The 13,852-nt window shown below is 36.1% G+C and overlaps 2 protein-coding genes across 2 annotated transcripts; both read left to right on the forward strand.

The window, feature by feature from the left end:
* Window positions 1-6,169: 6,169 nt before the first annotated feature.
* LOC132164537 (fasciclin-like arabinogalactan protein 12) lies at window positions 6,170-7,099 on the forward strand. The gene has a single exon (XM_059575063.1). It carries the CDS (start codon window positions 6,170-6,172, stop codon window positions 6,968-6,970), a length of 801 nt encoding a protein of 266 aa, XP_059431046.1. The 3' UTR covers window positions 6,971-7,099.
* Window positions 7,100-10,745: 3,646 nt separating this feature from the next.
* On the forward strand, window positions 10,746-12,031 carry LOC132164415 (fasciclin-like arabinogalactan protein 12). The gene has a single exon (XM_059574923.1). The coding sequence runs from the start codon at window positions 10,937-10,939 to the stop codon at window positions 11,747-11,749; it is 813 nt and encodes a 270-aa protein (XP_059430906.1). The 5' UTR covers window positions 10,746-10,936; the 3' UTR covers window positions 11,750-12,031.
* The last annotated feature ends 1,821 nt before the right edge of the window (window positions 12,032-13,852 follow it).

Consider the following 13,852-nt stretch of genomic DNA (forward strand, 5'->3'; position numbering starts at 1 on the left):
GAATTAAAATCGATGGAGTAAAAAATAAAGTTGTTAAACCACAGGGAATTGAAATGTATTTAACCCTTAAATTTAACATAAGACCAAAACTTTGATAATTTAAAAAATAATATAAGGTTTATTTTTAAATGTCATATTTTATAATTACTAGCTTATTATAATAATTCAAGAATTTTTAAAAGATTATCGGTAACCAATTTTCTTTTCTTCAATCAATTAGCTAATTGGCTATTAAAAATGAAAAATCTTCTTCAAATCATTTTGAATCATATTTCGTTACTTAACAATATAAACTCCCATATCAAATAAATTTAAGCATTCATAAAGTTTAATCCTTATAAATTGGAACATGTTAAATATTGGAAAATGTTAGGTGTTCTTCTGATGTCTTCCTAACCGTGATGTGACTTTTAAAATCACCAATAGATTAAAAGTCAATAATGATAAATTCAAATTCAACCATAATTTTAAAAACCACATCACAGTTGGGAGGGCACAAGGAGAACACTAGAAGAATACCTAGCATTTCCCTTAAATATTTGTTTAGTTTAAAACAAAAGGAATTATAACGGAAAAATTTATCAAAATGAAAACTTGGATTAATCAATAATAGAAAATGAATAAAGTCATAAAAACCCAGCCAACTACAATCTATCATATCCAACAACATTATCATTTTTCCTCAATTGGAAAATACTTTTCTCTCATACTAATATTACTACTAATATGGAATTCAGCAACTGAACTTTCTTCTCATCAACTAATTTTTTAAGAAAGAGTTCTATTACACTAACATAAATAGAAGTGTGCTAAAATATATGAGAATGTTGATATCTGACCTGCTTACTCATTTTATAAACAATTTATACTTTTAAGAGGAAAGAAAGACAGAAAGAAAAATAGCCTAGGAATATAGGAGCACCTAAAAACAAAGACGTGAATGGAAAAATCAGACATGAACTATTAGAAAATAAGGACGAAAATAGAAGAACTGGGCATAGGAAATACAGATAAAAAATGGAAAATGAAGAATACTAATATAATAAAAAAGAACTAACTTTTTTTCTGTACTTTTCCCGGTTCTAATAAAATTCAAAATGTATAGGAAGAAATCTAGTAAAATAGAGATTTTTTCCTTTTGACTACCATTTGTATATATAACGTAAAAGAAACAACTTTTAGGGGAAAAAAAGCTACACAATGAACAACAACGTAAATTAAAAAATCCTAATAGCTTGTATGAAAAATAACGATACATATAAAACTCTTTCTCCTACACATATTTCCCTGAAGTCAATGTAAAATATTTAAAAGAACAAATAATCAATTTGAATAAATAATAATCGGCATACCTCAACAAAAATAACCATATAAAAACTCTCTTTCACTATAATTTTCCTGAAATTCAATTTAAAATTTACAAAAGAAAGAGTAATCAATTAGAATAAAAAAAGTAATATATGAGGATACAAAAAGAAAATTAAAATATACTTAAACATGACTGCGGACAATGTAGATTTGGAGTAGAGGTGTTTAGACATCATGGATAGACGTCCAAACGTGATAGTTAATTAGCGTAATTGACCCTAGTTGCGTCTAGACAATAAACTTACATGTCATAACACCATTGCAGACAAATCATAGACTTCTATGTAAAGCCTACCTTCTCTCAACACTAGACATCTCTTAGGCACACGAAATTTTAGAGCCTCCTAGAGAGTTTTAGAGAGACCAGTCGCAAGAGCTTGTAGTGATCATACCACATAAGACTCTTGATGGTTGATTCCAAGAAACCTTACTTGTGAAGATTATTTGAAGGGGATTCAAGTGAACATGATGCGACCGCACAATTGAAGATACAAAGAAAATTTGCCAGTGGTGATCGGTAAGCAGTTCATTCATTGAAGAACAACCAGCTAGGGAGTTCAAGTAAAGAGTCGTGAGGAGCGCATCATTCTATAGAGTGATATGGTAAAATTAATAAGGAGTAAGATTTGCTATTTTTTGTAGTTTTTTCTTCAGTTGATTGGGTGGAATCCTGGGTTTGACTAAGCGAAAAGGTTTTTCCTTGGTACAAGGTTTTTCCTCTTGATCAACAAATCTTTTTGTTATGTGTTTGTCGGATTATTGTTTTTATAATTGAGTAGTTTATTCTTATATTTATTATTCACTACGTGTTGGGTGTCAAAATATTAAGAATTGCTTCAACTCTTGTATTTCTCAGACCCAAACCTACAATTTGCTACAAACTTCTATCAAAACCTAATCCCAAGCATGACCACAACTTCTAACTAGTCCTAGAAATTATATCAATCAACATCTATCATGTTATGACGTGTTAAACACAAGCAAGTATCATCCATTTCATAAAACATCTAACCCATTATTAACTTAATTTAACATATAGTAACTCATGACTTTACACTTATCCTATCAATAGGAAGCTAATCATGCAAAAATTAAGGGTGTACAAGCAAGGAAATTACTAATTGCTAACAACATAACCGCTTTGGTCAATGGTTTGCAAAAATTGTTAATTGCATATGACAATTGTAGCTAACAGTTTTAAGGGTAGTGAAAGCGGTTAATAACCACTAATCTCCTACCCTTATATATAATATATGATGATTTCTTCTTAGTCTTCTTTTCTTCATTCTCTTCTCAATTCACGCCATATCTCTTAGACTCTCACTCTCAGTCTCTCACCCACCTCTCCCTTTCCTACTCCACACATGTCCACGGACTCATGCAAGATGCTAAGCTACTGTATTACAAAAGAAACACAAATCCTAGTCAACGTTTGGGCAATTCGACGTGACTTGAAGAGGTGGGATTAGCCTTTAGCTTTCAACCCACAGAGTTTCTTGGAGCCAAACATGGTGGATTTGCGTTACACATTTGTCAAGCCATGCCGCTAGCCCTGCGTGTGTTTCCGTTGGCTTAAGGGTGATGTAGCGTGACGTCATGGGATGCAAAGATAAACAGCAAGAAGAAGGGATAACTATTATTTAGATCTTGAGTTTATCAAAGACCTAAGAAATCTTTCAAAATACTATAGTCTATCTAGGGGTTGAAGAAAAATATTGAAGAAACTCAACAATGAAGTTTCATATTGATGAAAACTGAATAATAATCAAAAGCTACGTTCTGGAGGCTATAAGCATGTATTTATAGCACCTCAACTTCTAACCCTAGTAGTAAATAGAGATTAAGTCGGTTTTAGAATTCTATGGGGGTCGTTCGAACGGAATATACCTCCGTCCGGACGGTCACCAAATAATTACAGTACTTAAACTGAAACATAGGAGCATCCGAACAGGATTTCCAGAGAGTTCCTTTTCGATGGCATGTTCGGACAACCCGAAGCTGTGTCTGGACAAATTTTTTAGAAAGTTCAATTTACATGCTATGTCCGGACATCCCCATTGAATGTTGTACCAATACCTTACAAACGACACCATGTTGGTAAGAAGTGATCATGTGCTAAACAACAATTGTTAATAATTGGATCTTCTTTTGTTGCTTCTTATTTATTATTATTATTATTTTATACTAGCAGAGTTGTAATTATTCTCTAAATAACAACAAAGAAGGTCCAAAATACTAAAAGAGGCCCATTATTTGATAGTCGGTTAGCAGTTGCGGTTTAACCTTCAATAACCACCATAACCGCTAGTAGGTGATTAACCGCTAATCGGCCCTAGAGGGGAGAATGCGGTTACTTAAAACCAATAACCACCTAAGGCGATTGCAGTTAAGAGGCAATAACCGCAATCGTAAGCGTAATCACTTGTACACCCTTAACAAGAATAACAAGATAACACTTGCTTAACCATGACCATGATCGGCCACAACCTACCCATGCATTAACTAACATTGAACCCATAATATTAAACCTAGAAGTTGAAATCAACAAGCTAGGATACTACATCACAAAAATGCCACTAGGGTGTGATTAAATAGTAAGATAATATGCTAATAACAATAACAAGAACAAGATTAACGCAAGGGGCCACCCCTTCTTGAAGGGAAAGATCCAAGAAATCACTCTCTCTCTCTCTCTCTCTTACTCTAAGGGTTTTCTGAGGCAAGGGGTGACACAATGGGCAATAATGGAATTAAGGGTGAATAGAAAGGTTTATCATGCAAGTAGAAAACAACTGATGTGTACAAATTTTATTGGATATACACTGTCATCAAACATTCGAGCTTAGAGATTGATTGATTGATTGATGGCAATTATGGATCAAACATTCATATATAGTGGGATCTATTGATCGATGACAGCTATACATCGATCATTCGACATGAGATCGATTGTTCAAGACTTGAACCACGCAGTAGGATCAAAAGCTTTATCAGGCCGCTTTCTGTCATGACGGCCTCTAGATGGAAGACGCCAGAAAACTCAAAAAGGAAATATTTTTATACCAAGCCCTCGAGATATGAAAAGTTACAACAGAATTAGGTGTTATTTGTTAAACAACATCACATTCTCCCACATTATTCATCTCATTTTTCAAAAAAATCAACATCAAAACATTCTCACTTTTTATATCACATCATTTACTTTTTATATCACATCATTCACTTTTTACTACTATTTAAACAAAAAAAATCAATACAAAACAAAATTTTCTCACTTTTCAATACAATTTTTTTACTTTTTTTATATTAATTATTACTCATTTTTTTCCTTACCAATCATGAATAGTGCATTATAAAGCCATTGTTGTTTACCAAATAAGTCCCTAGTTTTGTCACACAAATAAGGCCAATATCTTGGACCCAACACTAAGGGTGTGATTGGACCAACTCTTCACCCTTTGAGGGTGGTGGTCGGACACCCTAAGTGGTGGCTGCACTACCCTCGAGGGCTCAGAGGGAGGAAGGTTGCAAACACTGTCGAAGGCTTAACCACCCTTAATGGCTTAGGGGTGGCCTTCAAGAGGAGCCCTCGGAAGGTGATGTGACAACTCTTGCGGTGGCCAACCACCTCCATCAAAGGATCAGGGTATGGTCGGCCACCCCAAGAATTTTCTTGGGGTGGCCGACCACTTATTAACTTTATTTTATTGTTAATATGGCTCAGCTTGAACCGTTATTTTCAAAGAAACAGCATAAATCATTGGAAATACAAGCCCAAAACCTCAATCTATGGGATGACATAGTTTGCTAAGATGTGCTTCCCACTTATGTTTCAATGATGCGTAAGGCGGTCAATTCGATCACCTGCAGTACTGAATGATCCTCACTTGAATGATTGTTCTTTCTTAAACCCTTGTCGATACCGTTTATCGGTACGACGTCATCCATGTCGAGCACCTCAAGCGGAAACTCTTCATCCGTTTTGGCTGTAGTGTTAGATGGATCTGTTGACATCCTTCTAACATATCAGATCTGTTTCATGAGCCTGATGACAAGGGGGAACCAACACGTACAGTTGCACAGCAAGTGGATATTCCGTAAAAGAGCACCAACATGAAAGTGAGAACTATATATATCTCGATCCGATTCAAGATAATGAAATCAGGAGCCTATGTGTCAAAGGAAAATCGAATACTAGTGACATACCTAAGTATGCATGCATGCTTGAGGAAAGTCGAATGCAAGTGACATAGCCATGCATGCATGCATGCATGCTTATCTGAAGAATAAGAAGACTGAAGTTGATGATGGGCAATCCAAGATCGATAATTGAAATAACAAAAAAAGGTATTGGCAATTGTACGTGCATGAGTATAAAAATGGACGAGTTAAGAAAAACAAAGTGCCACAAAGATCGAGGAAAGACCCTACCTGAGGGGGGCAATCGAATCTTCTCTCTTTAAGCTTGTGGCATGCAAATCAGTTTTTTTATAGCTAAGATCCATATAAGATCTCTATTAACACATCATATAAGATCCCCTATGTTTTTCCTGCCTTCCGAAGCAAACTAGAATTAGGCAAAATCTCTGATTCTATCCATTCATCCCGCCACCTCTCACAGATAAGATGAGCTGTTAACATCTCAGGTTTTATATCCCAGATTAAGGTTTTTCAACTAAGATTTTACCCTTCACCTAAATTCACTCTCCCAACCATTAATAAAAGCCCCCATGCATCCTCCCTCCCTCACATATCAAACACGTAGCAAATTAATATATATCAAGCAAAACCACAGCCCACCATGCATGCAAAGATGACCAAATTACAGGCTCTCTTCTCCCTCTCTCTTGTTTTTCTCTGCCTCTGCAGCACAACTTTAGGCCAGCTGGCGCCAGCTCAGGCCCCAGCTCAGGCCCCGGCTAAGCCTGCTGATACCCCGGCACCACGTGGCACCCCCGACGTCACCAAAATCCTCCAAAAGGCCGGAGGATTCACCATCCTAATCCGCCTCTTAAGGACCACTGCAGTGGCTGACCAAATCAGAGGGCAACTCGACAATTCAGACACTGGTTTCACCCTCTTTGCTCCAACCGACTCCGCATTTTCCAACCTCAAATCGGGAACTTTAAACTCTCTCAGCAACGAAGAAAAGATCCGGCTCATGCAGTTTCACACCTTACCCAAATTTTATTCTCTGGAGAACTTCGAAACTGTCACCAACCCGGTTCGAACGCAGGCAGGAGATACCAACCCCGGCGATTACCCGCTAAATTTGACAGCTGCGGGAGGCCAAGTCAACATTTCGACCGGCCTTGTGAATGCCACAGTCAGCGGTACATTATTTTCTGCTAAACAACTTGCTGTGTATCGAGTGGACAAAGTGCTTCTTCCTCTGGACATCTTCGTTCCAAAGCCTCCAGCACCGGCGCCGGCACCGGTCAAGCCTAAGGCTAAGAAGGCAGCAGCTAGTCCAAAGAGTAGTAGTACTACTACTAATCCTACACTGGTGGTTGATTCTAGTGCAGTGGCTCTGATCACAGAGCATGGAATGCTGGTGTCCGTCGGATTTTCCGTTTTCATTGCAGCGTTTTCTCTCCTATAAAAACATTAATGAGCAGCTCATATTTTGGTCGGGTGCAATTTTTAGTACTGTATGATATCCTAAGTCGGCGTCGTTTTCATAAAGTGCTTTCGAATAATTGCCATGTATTGTTTGCTTACTGTAAGGGTTGATCTTTATTACTTTTTTTTTTTCTTTTTTTTTTAATTTGAAGTCCTTTTCGTTTCCCAGCTTATGTACGGACTCTGAGAATTTGGCATACTTTTTCAAGAGAAGTTATGCCCAGGGCCGATAACTCTACCTTTTTACTGATAATGGTGACAAAGGTTGTTTCTATTCTATTAAGGCAAGCTTTTATTTATTTATTTATTTTTTGGGTTTAATTGGAAGAATTATGGTGACCCCAAATAAGTTTTACCTTTTTTACTGCGGATGGAGACCAAGAAAGTTCTCTTTGATTTATTCATTTTTAAATTGGGTTGAAAAAAAATCCTTACGATCCAATTGGTTTAAAGGAAAGCTTTATCCTATTAATTTAAGCTCAATGGTTCGATACCATCAAAAGTAAAAGGTGCTTGACAAATCACAACACCAGATGTAGGTAGGATGAATAATTTTAAAAGTCACTCTTGTACGCCTCTTGTATCATTCTCGGTATGAGGTGACATTTAAAATGAGGTAGCATTTAAAATCACATTTTGATCAACGAATGAGGTAACATTTAAAATCATCATTTGATCAAAATTCAATAATAATCAATCGCATGGCTAACGGTGATTTTAGAAGCTACATCATTCTTAGAGTGACACAAGGGTGACTTCTAACATTATTCGGATAGTATATTATGTTTAAAATGCATGTGAGAATCATATAAGCTTTAAAGACACATGTTACATACTCTCTTAATTCCCTTAGATTTTGACATGCTTTAAGAACATATGTCAACTTAATAAATTTTGTTGAAATAATTTTTTTTAACTGCATTGAGAGGAAAACTCGGTTCTATTAATTTAAGATATATGGTTTGATACCACATAACAATAAATAACAACAAAAGATTTGAGTAAATGGTGCTTGACAAGGCACAAGACCGATCAACAGTGGATAATATATTTAATTGAGATCTGCTAGGCTTTTCAATTCTTTTTTAACAACAAATTGGTTCTAAAATGATGTGTCATCATACTACGTGATCTATTGTTATAATGAATAGAAGTATAATGTAATGGGATGACAACACATCATTTCTGAATTTTGTAAAATATAAAGCCAGTTTTGAATTTTTCAAATTTTTATCCAAAATAAGTATGTGTTTTAGTAAAATGTCCAAAAGCACCAAGTATATGGTCTAGACAAAGTGATTGTAAACTAAGAGCAATTTCAGCTCCGTTTGTTTCGATGTAAAATGTTTTTTGTTGAAAAATATTTTCAATGAAATCACTTTTCAAAAAAATGTGTATGTTGAAAACATTTTCCAGTGTTTGGCAAGTACAAAAAATCACAAATTTATATATATTAAACTTTAAATTAAGATAATGTCTCGACCTGGTCTTGGCGGTGACCTTGTCTGGTGAGTCTAAGCACGGTCCCGGCTGAGTCCCAGCGGTGGTTCGGTTGGGTCCTGGCAAATCCCGACTAGGGCTTGACTGGGTCCTGGCATTGTCTCTGCCAAGTCTTAGCGAAGTCCTAGCGGTGGTCGACAAAGTCCCAGAAAGTTCCTAGTGGGGTCCTGGCGAGTCTCGATCGGGTCCCAGCGTGTCTCGATTGGGTCCTGGGGAAGTTCGACCTTATGAGATACTGGTGGAGTCCTGATCGGGTCCAAGCGGTTTCCTTAGAAAAGTCTCAATCGGGTCCTGGCGGTGTCTCGACTAGGTCCCAACGAAGTCCTAGCGATGGTTTTGCAAAGTCCCAAACAGTTCCCGACGAGGTTCTGTTTGGGTCCCGGCGAGTCCTAATTGGCTCTCGGCGAGGTCCCGGTCAGGTCTCAAGGAAGTCTGAGCAGTGGCCCGACAGGGTCCAAGCAATGCCCTAGTCAGGTCCCAGCGAGTCTTGATCAGGTTTCGATAAGTCCTAGTCGGATCCTGACACAGTCCTGGGGGAGTCCGAGCGGTGGCTCGACAGGTCCAGGCGGTGTCCTGGCAGGGTCTCGATCAGGTCCTAGTGAGGTCAATTTCCTACCCTTTGTATTTTCATTCTACTTTATTTCATTTTAGGTTTGTTATTGGAAAGCCCACCACATTTTCGTTTTTATAATCGTCTACTCATTTCTTTAAAATCATGAATGGAAATGATCATTCCCTGCAATTATTTTCCTTATTCAATTAGGAAAAAAAAAAGTCTTGGATAAATAAGAGTATTCACATCCGGCTCAACAAAGAGGCCATCAAATTGTTGAGCAGCTACCGTTTTCTTATTCAATTAGAAAAAAAGAAGGTCTTGAATAAATAAGAGCATTGACATCCGTGCTATTTTGTTGAGCAAAGTACCAAAAAACACATCCCATTGGCTCAACAAAGAGGCTATCAAATTGTTGAGCAACTATAGTGTTCCGCAAGTTTGCTGAGCACTATAGCTCAAAAATGTATGTCATATATTAATAAAAAAATGCCTTCTTTTATCTCTCCTCTAATAAAAAATTATTTTATCATCTCTCTTCTATAAAATGAAAAACCGGCCTTCTTCTTCTCCCTCTCTCTCATCGAGCATTATTTAAGAACCTTTATTGTTAATAACTTGCTATTGAATGCTTTATTTTAGAATAATATGATGGTTAATAAGAAACTTTGTATTAAATGCTTCATTTTTTTTCTTCTTAAATCTGACAATTAGAAAAAAAAAATACAAAATTTTTTAAAAAATATGACCATTAGGAAAATAATTTTTTTTTTAAATACGATCATTAAAAAAAAAAAAGACAAATTTTAAAAAATACAACTGTTAGTAAATGACAAAGTTTAAAAAATATAATTGTTGAAGAAAGAATAAGGATTATTTAAAAGGAATAATGAAAGTAAATAGTTAAAATGTTGAGCATATAGGTACTCTTAAAAAGTTGATAGTTAAAATAGGAAAAAAAGAAGAAAAAAAAAAAAGAAGAAAAAGGTGATATTTTGGCTAAATTTAGCTAAAATTTTGCTAAGCCAAATGCGAATACTTTAAGAAAGTTGGATAAAACCGGACAATGATCCCCAACCGATTTCATGTGAGAAAAATAAACATTAGTTAATATTTTCATCAAGCCTATATGACCCATTGGTATTATTGTTGGCTACCGTTTCTTTTCTTTTGGGTTAAAGGATCATTATATTAAAAAACTATGTTCTATAGGGATTTTTCAATTACCATTAAGACATGACACCTGCAAGATATATGTATTGAAATTCATTAGTTGCAATAAATTATCATAATTAATTAAAAGGAGAAAGGATTTTGAAAGGATTGAAATAAAAACTTCGCAATTTGCAGTGAATATAGATTATTAGAATCTCATATTTTCTTTCTTTAGAAACTGAAAAAGCAAGAACATTCACTCAAAAGACCATTACAACAAATTGCACAAAGCAGAGCAGGTTTTCACCATATTTGAGGAACCAAAAACCGGATAAGAAATTAGATTAAAAGGTTTCTTTTCTTTTCTCTCCTACTTCCCCGGTAAGCTTGTGGGAAACAAATGAGTTTTCATGGATCGGTATAATTATATGTGAAAGCAAAAGAATTGATATCTTTATTGTCAGATCCCCTCTCTTTTTCCTACCTTCCCAAGCAAACTAGTTGCTAAAACAACAAAATCTCCCGTTCTATCTATTCATCCCCTCCACCTTTCCAAGACATATAAGCTGCAAACAACTAAGGATTTGTAACTAGATTTCTACCCTTTCACCTAACTACACTCTCTCCCGGCCTCAATAAAAGCCCTCTCCTCCAGCCCATACATATCAAGCACCACTCTTGCATTTGAAAATTTCCCAAGCACAAACACCGCCACTCACACAAAATAACATTACAACCATGACCAAACAGGCAGTGATCTTCTCCCTCTCAATTCTACTTGTATTTCTCTTCCATTGCATTACAACTACAGCCCAGCCAGCCGCGGCTCCTGCAAAGCCAGCCGATGCCCCGACCCAGCCCGCTAGTCCCCCAGCCCAGCCTGCCAAGGCCCCAGCCCAGCCGGCCGAGATACCAGTGCAGACTGGTCCCACTGACGTTACCAAAATCCTCAAAAAGGCTGGTGGGTACTCGGTGTTTATCCGCCTCTTGAAGAGCACAAGCATCGCTGGGCAACTATTCGGGCAGCTCAACGATTCAAGCCTTGGGTTTACCATATTTGCTCCCACGGATTCAGCATTTTCAAACCTCAAAGCGGGTACTCTAAACTCTTTGTCTGACCTACAAAAGACCCAACTAATACAATTTCATATCTTAAACACCGTTGTTACTCTCACAAACTTTCAAACCTTGAGCAATCCAGTGCCGACAGAAGCCGGAGATGTCAGCAACAATGAGTTTCCGCTGAACATTACCACAGATGGAAACCAAGTTAACATCTCCACTGGCCTTGTGAACACCACAGTGGGTGGTACAGTATATTCGGATGACCAGCTCGCTATTTATCAGGTGAGCAAAGTACTTCTTCCACTAGACATTTTTTCTCCGAAAGTAGCAGCGGCACCAGTGTCGTCGAAGCCATCTGGTGCTGCGGAGAGTCCATCTGGTGGTTCTAAAGTGGATGAGGCTGCTGCAGTGAGAGACTGCAGGCATGAACTGTTGGCATCCATTGGAGTTGCTGTGGGTGCTTTCTTTGTGATGAAAGGAACTTGATGGATTGGATTATATGTGCTCTGGCAGGCTCCAGTTGTCTAGTGCCGCAAGATTTACTGAGTTAGGTTCAATGGTCGTGATCAACCATCTTTCCTTGTCCCATGTATCTATATTTTCTTTTCTTTTTCATTTTTGCCAAGCTTGTCAATGTTAAAGGTAGAAGTTCTGCCCACAAAAATGGGTGGAAGTTCGAGGGGTGTTTTTTTATGTTTTTACTTTTCTTTTGTACACTTCTTTCTGGCTTTTACATTTCAAGAGTCTGTGCAATTGGGAATTTTTTATTGAATCACCTGAAAAGTTGTGTCAGTGGGCTTAAGCATTCATTTTTCACTTCTGAACTCTTAGATAAATGTACCAACAAATCCTTTCGGAGGCTGTGGAAAGGATTTGCTTATTGAGGAATCTACGGATCACACACAATCTAAAAAGGAAAGGCAATCTCCAATGACTAACACACACCAACAAACGAAAGAAATCTCCATTTCCTTTTATACTTATCACTCCAGAAATTGTAAACCAAATACCGTGTATAAATGCAGTGTAAATCAATGACAAATCGTGCAACAAGAATTCAGTAAATTACCTGATTTATAGAGCAGTGAAGAAAGACCTACGTCGTCACCCAGCACCTGCTACCATTCCTTTCTTTTTCTCTTTGAAGACTTTCATCGAACACCCTCTCTGCACCCCTGGCCTCTTCATCATCGTCCACCTCTGCTATTCAAGTTTCCCAAAAGCAACTACCTTTTATGGCTTGCCCAGGTTGGGCTTGATCTCTATCGCTCTTTCAATGAGCCTGCTACCCCACCGCACCCAAACACCTCCACCACCGCTGATGGATCCCTCACCATAGCCTTCAACCCAAAGACCCTTCGATAGGCTCAACAAAGGAAACAACCTATGACAACAAAAACATTATGTGGACAAACACCAATGGAGATGCTACATCTCAACAGAATCTATCAAAAAATAAACTACAAATTGCAGATTGTAAAATTCTGTAATCCAAGCAATCATCAATTTGCGACAAAAATTGTAATTAAGACTGTCCAAGGAGTGTCTAACAGCAACCTATGCGAATGTTCATACCCAAATGTAGTGTCATGGGGACCAAAATTTAGAGAATTAATGAATTAAAATTAACATAAGACCAAAATTTAGATAATTTAAAAAATAATATAAGGTTTGTTTTTAAATGTCATATTTTATAATAACTATAGTGCTGGATTTTCTCATTATAATTTATTCAAAAAGTCTTTAAAAGATTATTAGTAACTAATTTTCTTTTCTTTACTCAATTAACTAATTCGCTATTAAAAATGAAAGATCTTCTTAAAATTATTTAGAATGTACAAAATGAAAACCTGGATTAATCAATAATAGAAAATGAACAAAGTCACAAAAACCCAACCAACTACAATCTATCAGACTATCATATCCAACAATATTACCACTTCTCCTGAATTGGAAAAATACTTTTCAATTCTCTCGATATTAATATTATTACTAATATGGTATTCAGCAATTGAACTTTCTTCTCATTAGCTAATTTTTTAAGAAATAGTGTTATTACACTGACAAAAATAGAAGTGTAGTAAAAAAATGTTGATATCATCCAGTTAGCTTACTCATTTTATAATTAATTTTTATTATTTATTTTTAAAAATAAAGAAAGAAGGAAAAAAAGCTTAGGAATATAGGAGCTCCTAGAAAAAAAGACATGAATGAAAAAATCTGAATAAACTATTAGAAAATAAGGACAAAAACAGCAGAACCACACGAACCATATATAGGAAATACAGATAAAAATGGAAAATTAAGAATACTAATATAATAAAAAAAAACTATATTTTTTCTATACTTTTTCCGGTTCCAATAAAATTGAAATAGGAAGAATTCTTGTTAAATAAAGATTTTTTCTTTTGACTATCCTTTGTATATATAACGTAAATAAATAAAAAAACAACTTTTAGGAGAAAAAAAAAAAAAAAAACTACATAATGAACAACATAAACTAAAAGGCCGAAATAGCTCATACCAAAAATAACGATATAAAACTCTCTCTCTTACACTTATTTCCCTAAAGTTAATGTAAAATATTCA

Source organism: Corylus avellana, chromosome ca10, assembly GCF_901000735.1.
Source record: "Corylus avellana chromosome ca10, CavTom2PMs-1.0".
Classification (NCBI taxonomy): Eukaryota; Viridiplantae; Streptophyta; class Magnoliopsida; order Fagales; family Betulaceae; genus Corylus; species Corylus avellana.

Excerpts from the sequence above, each read along its gene's own strand:
- LOC132164537 (XM_059575063.1), top strand. The coding sequence starts at position 6,170 with ATGCATGCAAAGATGACCAAATTACAGGCTCTCTTCTCCCTCTCTCTT.
- LOC132164415 (XM_059574923.1), top strand. The coding sequence starts at position 10,937 with ATGACCAAACAGGCAGTGATCTTCTCCCTCTCAATTCTACTTGTATTT.